The sequence below is a fragment of the Nerophis ophidion genome, linkage group LG04 (genome assembly GCF_033978795.1).
Source record: "Nerophis ophidion isolate RoL-2023_Sa linkage group LG04, RoL_Noph_v1.0, whole genome shotgun sequence".
NCBI classification, from domain to species: domain Eukaryota; kingdom Metazoa; phylum Chordata; class Actinopteri; order Syngnathiformes; family Syngnathidae; genus Nerophis; species Nerophis ophidion.
In genome coordinates this window covers 85,597,360-85,613,186 of record NC_084614.1, presented here as the reverse complement: position 1 = coordinate 85,613,186, position 15,827 = coordinate 85,597,360, and the positions used below count along the sequence as shown (strand labels likewise).

Sequence of the window (15,827 nt, the reverse complement as noted above, 5' to 3'; positions counted from 1 at the left end):
AAGGTCATGGTGATTGAGATGTTTATGTGTGCCTAATGAAGTGTCTCGGAGAGCACGACGATGATGATGATGATGATGATGGCGCTGAAGTGGCGGTGCACTCTCGACCTGCTCATCCTCATCACGGAGCTTGTCTTCGGATTTCATTCATTCCCCCGAATTCCCCGTGATCCCTTTAGCGCTCCCTGAAATAGCGGCCGTCCACCGCGTGACATAATCTCCTCAATCAGGCAGCGGCCATTTGGATTAATCCTAATCTGCCCAGATTAGCCCGAGTCGCTCCGGCCGCTCACACGCCACTTGATGCTCTGACCTGCCCGCTCTTCTCTTTGCCTCCGCAGAACACTTCCTGCAGCTGCCATGGCAAAGTAAGTCCGCCCGCCCGCCAGGTAACACGCCGTCACGTCCAATCAGCAGCAGCCTTGCCAAAGGTGCTCTGGTGTTGCCTTGGTAACGGCGACACAAGCCTTGCATCAATCTACGCACCCGTTACACTACAACACGATACTACAACATGATACTACAACATGATATCACAACATAATACTATAATATGATACTACAACATAATACTGTACCAGGATACTACAATATATACTACAACATGATACGACAACATGATACGACAACATGATATCACAACATAATACTATAATATGATACTACAACACAATACTGTACCAGGATACTACAATACATACTACAACATGATACGACAACATGATACGACAACATGATATCACAACATAATACTATAATATGATACTACAACACAATACTGTACCAGGATACTACAATACATACTACAACACGATACTACAACATGATACCACAACATAATACTACAACATGATGCGACAACATGATATCACAACATAATACTATAATATGATACTACAACACAATACTGTACCAGGATACTACAATATATACTACAACATAATACTACAACATGATACGACAACATTATACTATAATATGATACCACAACACAATACTGTACCAGGATACTACAATATATACTACAACATAATACTACAACATGATACGACAACATTATACTATAATATGATACCACAACACAATACTGTACCAGGATACTACAATATGTACTACAACATAATACTACAACATGATACGACAACATTATACTATAATATGATACTACAACACAATACTGTACCAGGATACTACAATATATACTACAACACGATACTACAACATGATACGACAACATTATACTATAATATGATACCACAACACAATACTGTACCAGGATACTACAATATATACTACAACATAATACTACAACATGATACGACAACATTATACTATAATATGATACTACAACACAATACTGTACCAGGATACTACAATATATACTACAATATATACTACAACATGATACGACAACATGATATCACAACATAATACTATAATATGATACTACAACACAATACTGTACCAGGATACTACAATACATACTACAACACGATACTACAACATGATACCACAACATAATACTACAACATGATGCGACAACATGATATCACAACATAATACTATAATATGATACTACAACACAATACTGTACCAGGATACTACAATATGTACTACAACATAATACTACAACATGATACGACAACATTATACTATAATATGATACTACAACACAATACTGTACCAGGATACTACAATATATACTACAACACGATACTACAACATGATACGACAACATTATACTATAATATGATACCACAACACAATACTGTACCAGGATACTACAATATATACTACAACATAATACTACAACATGATACGACAACATTATACTATAATATGATACTACAACACAATACTGTACCAGGATACTACAATATATACTACAATATATACTACAACATGATACGACAACATGATATCACAACATAATACTATAATATGATACTACAACACAATACTGTACCAGGATACTACAATACATACTACAACACGATACTACAACATGATACCACAACATAATACTACAACATGATGCGACAACATGATATCACAACATAATACTATAATATGATACTACAACACAATACTGTACCAGGATACTACAATATATACTACAACATAATACTACAACATGATACGACAACATTATACTATAATATGATACCACAACACAATACTGTACCAGGATACTACAATATATACTACAACATAATACTACAACATGATACGACAACATTATACTATAATATGATACCACAACACAATACTGTACCAGGATACTACAATATGTACTACAACATAATACTACAACATGATACGACAACATTATACTATAATATGATACTACAACACAATACTGTACCAGGATACTACAATATATACTACAACACGATACTACAACATGATACGACAACATTATACTATAATATGATACCACAACACAATACTGTACCAGGATACTACAATATATACTACAACATAATACTACAACATGATACGACAACATTATACTATAATATGATACCACAACACAATACTGTACCAGGATATTACAATTTATACTACAACATAATACTACAACATGATACGACAACATTATACTATAATATGATACCACAACACAATACTGTACCAGGATACTACAATATATACTACAACATAATACTACAACATTATACTATAATATGATACCACAACACAATACTGTACCAGGATACTACAATATATACTACAACATAATACTACAACATGATACGACAACATTATACTATAATATGATACTACAACACAATACTGTACCAGGATACTACAATATATACTACAACATGATACGACAACATTATACTATAATATGATACCACAACACAATACTGTACCAGGATACTAAAATATATACTACAACATAATACTTCAACATGATACGACAACATTATACTATAATATGATACCACAACACAATACTGTACCAGGATACTACAATATATACTACAACATAATACTACAACATGATACGACAACATTATACTATAATATGATACCACAACACAATACTGTACCAGGATACTAAAATATATACTACAACATAATACTTCAACATGATACGACAACATTATACTATAATATGATACCACAACACAATACTGTACCAGGATACTACAATATATACTACAACATAATACTACAACATGATACGACAACATTATACTATAATATGATACCACAACACAATACTGTACCAGGATACTACAATATATACTACAACATGATACAACAACATGATATCACAACATTATACTATAATATGATACCACAATACAATACTGTACCAGGATACTACAATATATACTACAACATGATACAACAACATGATATCACAACATAATACTATAATATGATACTACAACACAATACTGTACCAGGATACTACAATATATACTACAACATAATACTACAACATGATACGACAACATTATACTATAATATGATACCACAACACAATACTGTACCAGGATAGTACAATATATACTACAACATAATACTACAACATGATACGACAACATTATACTATAATATGATACCACAACATAATACTGTACCAGGATACTACAATATATACTACAACATGATATTACTACATTATACAATAATACGATACTACAACATTATACTTCAACATAAAAGTACAACATGATACCACAACATTATACTACATGACACTACAATATTATACTAAAACATCATACGACAACATTATACTATAAAATGATTCTACAACATAATACTGTACCAGGATACTACAATATATACTACATGATATTACAACAGTATACTATAAAATGATACTACAACATAATACTGTAACATGGTACTACAACATTATACTACAACATAAAAGTACAACATGATACCACAACATAATCGTACAACATTATACTACATGACACTACAATATTGTACTACAAAATGATACAAAAACATGATATCACAACATAATACTATAACATGATACTACAACATAATACTGTACCAAGATACTACAATATATACTACAACATGATATTACAACATTATACTATAAAATGATACTACAACATAATACAGTAACATAATACTACAACATTATACCACAACATAAAAGTACAACATCATACCACAACATAATCGTGCAACATTATACTACATGACACTACAATATTATACTACAACATGATACAACAACATGATATCACAACATAATACTATAACATGATACTACAACATAATACTGTACCAGGATACTACAATATATACTACAACATGATACAACAACATGATATCACAACATAATACTATAATATGATACTACAACATTATACTGTAACATGATACTACAACATAAAAGTACAACATGATACCACAACATAATACTGTACCAGGATACTACAATATATACTACAACATGATATTACTACATTATACAATAATATGATACTGCAACATTATACTTCAACATAAAAGTACAACATGATACCACAACATAATCGTACAACATTATACTACATGACACTACAATATTATACTAAAACATGATACGACAACATTATACTATAATATGATTCTACAACATAATACTGTACCAGGATACTACAATATATACTACAACATAATACTATAATATGATTCTACAACATAATACTGTACCAGGATACTACAATATATACTAGAACATATTACAACAGGTTACTATAAAATGATACTACAACATAATACTGTAACATGATACTACAACATGATACCACAACATAATCGTACAACATTATACTACATGACACTACAATATTGTACTGCAACATGATACGAAAACATGATATTGCAACATAATACTACAACATAATACTGTACCAGGATAATACAATATATACTACAACATAAAAGTACAACATAATACCACAACATTATACTATAATATGATACTACAACATAATACTGTACCAGGATACTACAATATATACTACAACATGATACAACAACATGATATTACAACATTATACTATAATATGATACTACAACATAATACTGTACCAGGATACTACAATATATACTACAACATGATACAACAACATGATATTACAACATTATACTATAAAATTATACTACAACATAATACAGTAACATGATACTACAACATTATACTACAACATAAAAGTACAACATGATACCACAACATAATCGTACAACATTATACTACATGACACTACAATATTGTACTACAACATGATACGACAACATTATATCACAACGTAATACTATAACATGATACTACAACATAATACTGTACCAGGATACTACAATATATACTACAACATGATACAACAACATGATATTACAACATTATACTATAATATGATACTACAACATAATACTGTACCAGGATACTACAACATGATACAACAACATGATATTACAACAGTATACTGTAATATGATACCACAACACAATACTGTACCAGGATACTACAATATATACTACACCATGATATTACAACATTATACTATAATATGATACTACAACATAATACTGTAACATGATACTACAACATTATACTACAACATAAAAGTACAACATGATACCACAACATAATCGTACAACATGATACAACAACATGATATTACAACAGTATACTGTAATATGATACCACAACACAATACTGTACCAGGATACTACAATATATACAACAACATGATATTACAACATTATACTATAATATGATACTACAACATAATACTGTAACATGACACTACAACATTATACTACAACATAAAAGTGCAACATGATACCACAACATAATCGTACAACATTATACTACATGACATTACAATATTATACTACAACATGATACGAAAACATGATATCACAACATTATACTATAATATGATACTACAACATAATACTGTAGCAGGATACTACAATATATACTACAACATGATATTACAACATTATACTATAATATGATACTACAACATAATACTGTAACATGATACTACAACATAAAAGTACAACATGATACCACGACATAATAGTACAACATTATACTACATGACACTACAACATTATACTACATGATACGACAACATGATATCACAACATTATACTATAATATGATACTACAACATAATACAGTACCAGGATACTACAATATATACTACAACATAAAAGTACAACATTATACTATAATATGATACTACAACATAATACTGTACCATGATACTACAACATTATGCTACAACATAAAAGTACAACATGATACCCACAACATAATCGTACAACATTATACTACATGACACTACAATATTATACTAAAACATGATTGACAAATCGAACGATGCAGGGGCCTTTTTGGTAGTTTTTATCTTCAAAAATCAGTACAACAAATGCCTTTAAAAAAAAAAACAAGAAAGTGCAATTTCGTGAGAAAGTTTATGTGACTTTTGCTGAAGAGCCAAAGTTGAACTAAAATGCTAACAGTTAGCATGCTGGCCAGAAAGCCTCAAGAAACGAAATAATATGAACAAAATGAGCTAAAAAAAGATGCTAACAGATTCTAAAGCAGGGGTCGCCAACGTGGTTCCCGCGGCAACCAGGTAACCTATAAGGACCAGATGTTCTAAAAATAGCTCAAATAGCAGCACTTACCAGTGAGCTGCCTCTATTTTTTAAATGTTATTTAAGCTGGTCTCGCTTTGCTCGACATTTTTAATTCTAAGAGAGACAAAACTCAAATAGAATTTTAAAATCCAAGAAAATATTTGAAAGACTTGGTTTTCGTTTGTTAAAATAAATTCATTATTTTTTTTACTTTGATTCTTATAACTTTCAGAAAGACAATTTTAGAGAAAAAATACAACCTTAAAAATGATTTTAGGATTTTTCAAACACATATACCTTTTTACCTTTTAAAATCCTTCTTCTTCTTTCCCGACAATTTAAATCAATGTTTAAGTATTTTTTTTTTATTGTAAAGAATAATAAATACATTTTAATTTAATTCTTCATTGTACGAAGAATATTTGTGAAATATTTCTTCAAACTTATTATAATTAAAATAAAATAAAAATATTCTGGCAAATCCAGGAAATCCGTACAATCAAATTTAGATCTTATTTCAAAGTATTTTGAATTTCTTTTAACTTTTTTGTTCTGGAAAATCTAGAAGAAATAATGATTTGTCTTTGTTAGAAATATAGCTTGGTCCGATTTGTTATATATTCTAACAAAATGCAGATTGGATTTTAACCTATTTAAAACATGTCTTCAAAATTCTAAAATTAATCTTAATCAGGAAAAATGACTAATGATGTTCCATAAATTATTTTTTAAATTTTTTCAAATTAGCTAGTTTTTCTCTTCATTTTTTTCGTTTGCATTATGAATTTTAAAGAGTCGAAATTGAAGCTAAGCTATGTTTCAAAATTTAATTTTCATTTTTTTTCCTGTTTTCTCCTCTTTTAAACCGTTCAATTAAGTGTTTTTTTTTCATCATTTATTCCCTACAAAAAAACCTTCCGTAAAAGGAAAAAAAATATACGACCTAATAACAGACAGAAATACCCATTTTTTATATATATATGGATTTATTTATTAAAGGTAAATTGAGCAAATTGGCTATTTCTGGCAATTTATTTAAGTGTGTATCAAACTGGTAGCCCTTTGCATTAATCAGTACCCAAGAAGTTGTGATCTAGCATGTTGCATTCAATCAATCAATCAATCAATCAATGTTCCTTTATATAGCCCTAAATCACTAGTGTCTCAAAGGGCTGCACAAACCACTACCACATCCTCGGTAGGCCCACATAAGGACAAAGAAAACTCACACCCAGTGACAATGATGACTTATGAGGAACCTTGGAGAGGACCGCATATGTGGGCAAACCCCCCCCATCCCCCCCCCCCACCACCACCCACCCCACCCTCTAGGTTACCGTCACATATATCACATACAACAACATAATAGATGTCATATATCACATACAACAATGTAATATACTGTATGTCATGTCACTTACAACAACATAATAGATGTCATTTATCTAATACAACAACGTAATATATGTCATATATTACATACAACAATTTTTACAACAATATTACATTGTTGTGTACAACAATGTAAAATGTCATAACACATACAACAACATAATAGATGTTGTTGTATTACGTTGTTGACATCTATTACAACAACGTAATAGATGTCATAACATCTATTACGTTGTATGTGATATATCATGGCCACCGGATCGGACCGGACCCCCTCCACAAGGGAGAGTGGGACATAGGAGAAAAAGAAAAGAAACGGCAGATCAACTGGGGAGTCTATTTAAAGGCTAGAGTAGACAAATGAGTTTTAAGGTGAGACTTAAATGCTTCTACTGAGGTAGCATCTCGAACTGTTACCGGGAGGGCATTCCAGAGTACTGGAGCCCGAAATGAAAACGCTCTATAGCCCGCAGACTTTTTTTGGGCTTTGGGAATCACTAATAAGCCGGAGTCTTTTGAAGGCAGATTTCTTGCCGGGACATATGGTACAATACAATCGGCAAGATAGGATGGAGCTAGACCGTGTAGTATTTTATACGTAAGTAGTAAAACCTTAAAGTCACATCTTAAGTGCACAGGAAGCCAGTGCTGGTGAGCCAGTACAGGTATATATGTATGTATATATGTATATAAAGGTATATACAGTATAGGTATATATGTATGTATATATGTATATAAAGGTATATACAGTACAGGCGTAATGTGATCAAACTTTCTTGTTCTTGTCAAAATTCTAGCGGCCGCATTTTGTACCAACTGTAATCTTTTAATGCTAGACATGGGGAGACCCGAAAATAATACGTTACAGTAATCGAGACGAGACGTAACAAACGCATGGATAATGATCTCGGCGTCTTTAGTGGACAGAATGGAGCGAATTTTAGCGATATTACGGAGATGAAAGAAGGCCGTTTTAGTAACGCTTTTAATGTGTGCCTCAAAGGAGAGAGTTGGGTCGAAGATAATACCCAGATTCTTTACCGAGTCGCCTTGTTTATTTGTTTGGTTGTCAAATGTTAGAGTTGTATTATTAAATAGAGGTCGGTGTCTAGCAGGACCGATAATCAGCATTTCCGTTTTTTTGGCGTTGAGTTGCAAAAAGTTAGCAGACATCCATTGTTTAATTTCATTAAGACACGCCTCCAGCTGACTACAGGTTTCCTCCTGGCTCCGCTGTGAACGGGACTCTCGCTGCTGTGTCGGATCCGCTTTGGACTGGACTCTCGCGACTGTGTTGGATCCATTATGGATTGAACTTTCACAGTATCATGTTAGACCCGCTCCACATCCATTGCTTTCCTCCTCTCCAAGGTTCTCATAGTCATCATTGTCACCGACGTCCCACTGGGTGTGAGTTTTCCTTGCCCTTATGTGGGCCTACCAAGGATGTGGTAGTGGTTTGTGCAGCCCTTTGAGACACTAGTGATTTAGGGCTATATACGTAAACATTGATTGATTGATTGATTGATACAACAACGTATTAGATGTCGAATGCAGAGGGTAATTTCACCACACCTAGTGTGTGTGCGTGTTTGCCATCAGTGGTACTTTAACTTTTTTAACATGGTGCATATCAAAACACTCACTTGCCTCGTTTCATGTACTTTCCTGTGAATATATTGTTGTGTTAAAATGTCACAGGGCACCTTGTTCCAGTGGATGTGATAAGCAACAAGGAAATGGGTCAATCTAAAAGCATCGTGACACACTCACACACATTGGTTATAATTTGGAATGGTTTTTGATCATGACTTGTGGGGACCACCCTTTCTACATAAAAAAAATGAGGTGAAATGGCCACTGCCCAGTTAGCTCATACCTGTCTTTAAATCTCTGGATTGATGAAGAAATGTGCTGATCAGACTTCCTCGGGACCCTGCACACTGCCTCCCTTCAACGTATATTCCCATTAATTTTTCATTAATTCCCATGGAAAGTTTCCAACTTTGAATATTCCCGGAATTTTAAAGTTAAAGTACCAATGATTGTCACGCACACACTAGGTTTGCAACCCTACTTTGGAGACCCCAGCTCTAGAACATGTTGGTGACCTCACGGCTGCTCAAAGACTCGTCTGGCTATTTCCAACAAGGACTCGGACGAGAGCCAAGCTTCTCCCGAGGCGACCTCTCAATCCGTGGCGTCCACACGTTAGCGCGGCTAATGGGATGATGACGGAAGACGAGGGGATTAGAACAAGGGTCGGGAACCTTTTTGGCTCAGAGAGCCAAGAAGCCAAATATTTTAAAATGTATTTCCCTAAGAGCCATGTAATATTTTTTTTTAACACTGAACACAACTAAACGCGTGCATTTTTAAGTTTCCAGAGTATAATAAGTCTCTTATTCTTTGTAATAACATTGTTATTCTGAAGCAAACTGTGGAGGGAGCGTGGTCTGCGGGCCTGCAGCAAAGCAGGATGTTGCCAGGACCGGCCTCGAAATCAGCGACAGGTGCTTAGAGGGCCCACCTGGGCCTTTTTATCTAATCACCTGTCGCTCTGTTATAAGCAGCAGCCACGAGGTGAGACAGGGTTGGGGCTGGAGCCAGAGCGCGAGTGAGGACGAAAGAGAAAAAGACAATTGAGAAAAATAAAATAAACAATATTGTAACCCTAAAACAGGCTCCTGGTGGTCTGAAGAACCCCCAGGAGGGCAAGCCCCACACTAACCAATAATAAATAAATGACTTCTTACCATCAACGCGACTTCTTAAACATAAAAATGCACGAGAATGTTTTATATTTTGAACGTTGTTTTTAACACCGTGATTACAAGTGGAATTATTCATGACTTATCCTGTTAAGCAATGTCAGCTCAGATTTATCCGAGAGCCAGATGCAGTCATCAAAAGAGAGCCGTAGGTTCCCTACCCCTGGATTAGAACCTTCTGCTCTCAAAAACAAATAAACTTTGTGGTCTCTGCAGGGTGTTCAAGAAGACCAGCGGCAATGGGGGGCTCACGCTCTACCTGGGCAAGCGAGACTACGTGGACCACGTCAGCAGCGTGGACCAAGTTGGTGCGTCCCTTCCTGTTTGCGCGTGTGTGTGTGTCTGTGTGTGTGTGTGTGTGTTCGTTCTACCCTTCTTGAGACATCAACAAGGCAAAGTGCCGTCCATATGAACGAGTTAGGACCCAAATCATGGTCCCAATACGGAAAACCATTGCATCTAATAGAGAGCCAAATACTAAGAGTCTGTGAACATTGCTCCAAAGTCAGGATTTTTGGGGTTGATTTAACGTGCGTACTAAAGTAAACATTGACAGGTGCAAAGGCAGCAATATATGATACAACAAGACGGCAGCTAAAGAAGGACTTCCCTAGTCATCCGCGAAAAAACCCGCCAGGTGAACAGCTGATTTCATGACTTCCGGTTCTGACTTTAAGACAACCCGCATCCCATATGTGACCATAAAATGAACAAATACACTACGGTACTGAGACTATATTGGCCATTAACAGTTTAGCTTCTACAGCTGGGTTGCCCAAATTGCGCATACTTGCCAACACTCCCGGCTTTTCCGGGAGACTCCCGAAATTCAGCGCCTCTCCCGAAAACCTCCTGGAAGAAATTTCCTCCCGAAAATCTCCCAAAATTCAGCCGGAACTGGAGGCCACGCCCCCTCCAGCTCAAACATGCACAGTTCGAAGCTTAAAAAGGAAGATTGCAGTCATTTTTAAAAACAATCAATCAATCAATCAATCAATGTTTATTTATATAGACCCAAATCAAAAATGTCTCAAAGGACTGCACAAATCATTACGACTACAACATCCTCGGAAGAACCCACAAAAGGGCAAGGAAAACTCACACCCAGTGGGCAGGGAGAATTCACATCCAGTGGGACGCCAGTGACAATGCTGACTATGAGAAACCTTGGAGAGGACCTCAGATGTGGGAAACCCCCCCCCCCTCTAGGGGACCGAAAGCAATGGATGTCGAGCGGGTCTAACATGATACTGTGAAAGTTCAATCCATAGTGGCTCCAACACAGCAGCGAGAGTCCCGTCCACAGGAAACCATCTCAAGCGGATCAGCAGCGTAGAGATGTCCCCAACCGATACAGGCGAGCGGTCCATCCTGGGTCCCGACGAGCGGTCCATCCTGGGTCTCGACTCTGGACAGCCAGTACTTCATCCATGGTCATCAGACCGGACCCCCTCCACAAGGGAGGGGGGGACATAGGAGAAAGAAAAGACAAAACAACTGTTAATCCTCCTCCTTTTCGACCGTACGACGGCGGAGCATTAAAGTAGGAACACTCCGGAGGCAGAAGTTCATTATGAGGGGCGGACTCACCGGCTCTCAGCCATGTTTCCGTCACACAGAGGAAGTCAAGTCCGCAGGAAGTGAAGAAATCCTTCAGGATAAACGTTTTGTTTGTCAAAGATCTTGCGTTCACAAGACCGAACCTGGCGGGGGCCAGCACGTCCAAGGGTGCAGCTAACACAGGTGAGGCCCGACACACAGCCCGCAGGTGGCGGGGGAGAGGAGCCACGAGGCGGGAAAGTAAGGCAGGAATCCGGCCGGGTGAAAAAGCTGACTGGGACGTCGAAAAACCAACGTCGAAGTTGATCATATCAGTGGGAGAGGGGCAAAGATCCAACAGAGTTTGGCGGTCATACACAAGCAGTAAGCTGACAGAGACGAAAATAGACGCAAACAACACAAAAACGAACAGAGCTGAGAGCGAGAGATGGCAGGCCAAAGCACATACTGGCGCCATCTTCTGGAAACCCTGAAGTGACGTTACTCAAATAGTGAAAGGTAAGTGTGTTTTTTTTTTAGTAACCAGCAAGCACAGTAGTTAGTAGAACAACTGTGTTTTTATTACTGTGTATTTGATACGTGCCGTCTGAAATTCAACTATTTATTTTATTTATATATATATATATATAATAAATAAATATAGCTAGAATTCTCTGAAAGTCAAGTATTTCATACACACACACACACACACATATATATATATATGCATATATATATATATATATACTCCTCCCCTCTTAACCACGCCCCCGCCCCACCCCGACCACGCCCCCTACCCCCCCAACTCCCGAAATCGGAGGTCTGAAGGTTGGCAAGTATGAATTAAATTGCGGGTGGTACGTGACTCAGTTGTCATCGGCCTAAAGCACATTCCCCAAAAAATTAAAAATAGACATCTTGTTTGCACCCCTGGTGGTGAAATCTGTCAAAATGAGGGTGGTCCCAAAAAGGAGGGATTTTTAAAATTGACTGAGTGTCCGTTTAAAAAGTGCGCCCCCTCTGATCAACATATGAAATAACAAGTGTGTGTAAGAAATTGAAATAAACCCCCCTTTGGCCTAAATTAACTAGAAATAAATAAATAAAAATGTATATGTAGAGACATACTGTAATAACTTGAAGTAAATAATAAAGATTAAAAAACAATTACAAAAATATTAACTAAAAGCAGTCTTTTACTCACAATGTGTCGACTTTTTTCTCATAAAATCGGGAACGATTTATCATATTTTTTCTGTTTCTGTGATATTACGATGTTTTCTTGAAAAATTATCACTTTTTTATGTAAAACCATTACTTTTTAATGCAAAATGGTGACATTTGTCGTATGAAAAGCTGACTTTTATCCCAATATTGCCAACATTTTTTGAGTAACATTGTGACTTTTGTCATCATTTTGCCAAGTAAAATTCAGATTATTATAGTACTGCCAAAATTCAAAGTTTTTCTTGTGAAATTGTGACCTTTTTTGTGAAACTCCAACAAATTTTTCAAAACAAGCTATTTTATATTTGCATAGTATGTATATATTATTAATGTTGTGAATACACTTCTTTATATATCTAGAAAGGGTGGTCCTAAAGAGGTAGGCATTTTTTGGAGGTCTTAAGAAGGTAACAAATATAATAATGTGTGTGTTCTTGTATTTCTACCCTTCTTGAGACATCAACAAGGAAAAGTAGCTTCCATATGAGGAGGTGTGAACAAGTTAGGACATAAATCATGGTCCAAATACAGAAAACCATTGCATCTAATAGAGAATTTCTCATTTGCACCCTCTGGTGGTGAAATCTATCAAAATGAGGGTGGTCCCAAAAAGGAGGGATTTTTCAAATTGCCAGAGTGTCGGTTTTAAAAGTGCTCCCCCTCTGGTCAACATATGAAATAACAAGTGTGTGTAAGAAATTGAAATGCGCCCCCTTTGGCCCAAATGAATTAAAAATAAATGAATAAATATGAATACAGAGACGTACTGTAATAACTTGGAATATATAATGAAGATCAAAAAACAATCCCAAAAATATACATATCACGACAAATTCTTTCTGTTTCTGTAATATTGCGATGTTTTCTCGTAAAATGATCACTTTTTTTATGTGAAACAATTACTTTTTAATGCAAAGTGGTGACATTTGTCATATAAAAATCTGACTTTTATTACAATATTGCCATTTTTTTTGGTTGTTCTTGTAAAATAGTGACATTTTTGCCAAGTAAAAATTCAGATTATTATTATAACTTTGCCAAAAATGTTAAAGTTTTCCTATAAAATTGTGACTTTTGTCGAGTAAAATTCCGACTCTTTTCTTAAAATTGCCAAAATGTAAAGTTTTTCTTGTAAAATTCCGACTGTCATTGAGTAAAATTCCAAATTTATAATAATATTGCACAAATGTTCAGCTTTTCTTGTAAAAATTTTGATTTGCTTTAAGTAAAATTCCGACTTTTATTATACTACTGCCAAAATTCAAAGTTTTTCATGTGAAATTGTGACCTTTTTAACAACAAGCTCTTTTATATTTGCATATAATGCACATGTTATTAATGTTGTAAATACAAATTGTCAGGTTCAAACACTGATGACATTATTAAACAGACAAGAAGCAAGGAATCAGGCAGAGACAGAGTTAAATTTTACTCATGAGGAGAGACGTATTGGGCTGTACACTCAGTTACAGTTCCAACCTACGCTCTAAGGCCCAGCCCACGTGCTCCACTATTTATTCGGGAGCTCCCTGGTTACATCGCTGAGGCTGCTTCTGAAGGAAGGGGGGGGTCATTTCGGCAGCCCCAGTTAGATACAATATATGATTACCGTATTTTCCGCAATATAAGGCGCACCTTCAATGAATAGCCTATTTTAAAACTTTGTTCATATATAAGGCGCACCGCATTATAAGGTGCATGGAATAGACGCTACAGTAGAAGCTGGGGTTACGTTATGCATCCCGTAGTTGCGAGACCTATTGTGGCTTAATATTGGTCCACCGGATTATAAGGCGCACTGTCAGCTTTTGAGAAAATTGGAGGTATTTAGGTGCGCCTTATAGTATTCAGAAATGGAAATGTGCTGATATCACCCTGTCTCTGCTTTACCTGCGTCAAGGTACTCGATGTTCGCACTTGGCAGTCAGCAGGCCGGGTCTGGACACAAACACTGATTCGAGACGATTCGCAATCCAAGATTGCAAGTTTGCGCAGATAGAAAAGTACAACTTCAGCACAATTGATAATAACTATAGCAACGGCCTTTAAGCGTTGTGTGATAACTTATACATAATTATTCAAACGCAAATATTTATATATCTAGAAAGGGTGGTCCTAAAGAGGTAGGCATTTTTCAGAGGTCTCAAGAAGGTAACAAATACAAGAATGTGCTTTTGCGTGTGTGTGAGCGTTGTGTAACTCTCATGTCTTTCAGATGGCGTCGTCAAGCTCGACACAGCAAACTTCGGGGACAGAAAAGGTGACGTCGGG

At 35.7% G+C, this 15,827-nt stretch overlaps 1 protein-coding gene across 1 annotated transcript in view; it reads left to right on the top strand.

The window, feature by feature from the left end:
- Nucleotides 1–15,827, top strand: part of LOC133552106 (arrestin-C-like) — a 36,405-nt gene that overhangs the window by 3,431 nt on the left and 17,147 nt on the right. Inside the window, exons 2-4 of the mRNA XM_061899444.1 lie at nt 342–368; nt 11,007–11,098; nt 15,772–15,816. Of these exons, the coding sequence (XP_061755428.1) occupies nt 361–368; nt 11,007–11,098; nt 15,772–15,816 (145 nt within the window). The 5' untranslated portion in view covers nt 342–360. The remainder of the gene's footprint in view (nt 1–341; nt 369–11,006; nt 11,099–15,771; nt 15,817–15,827) is intronic.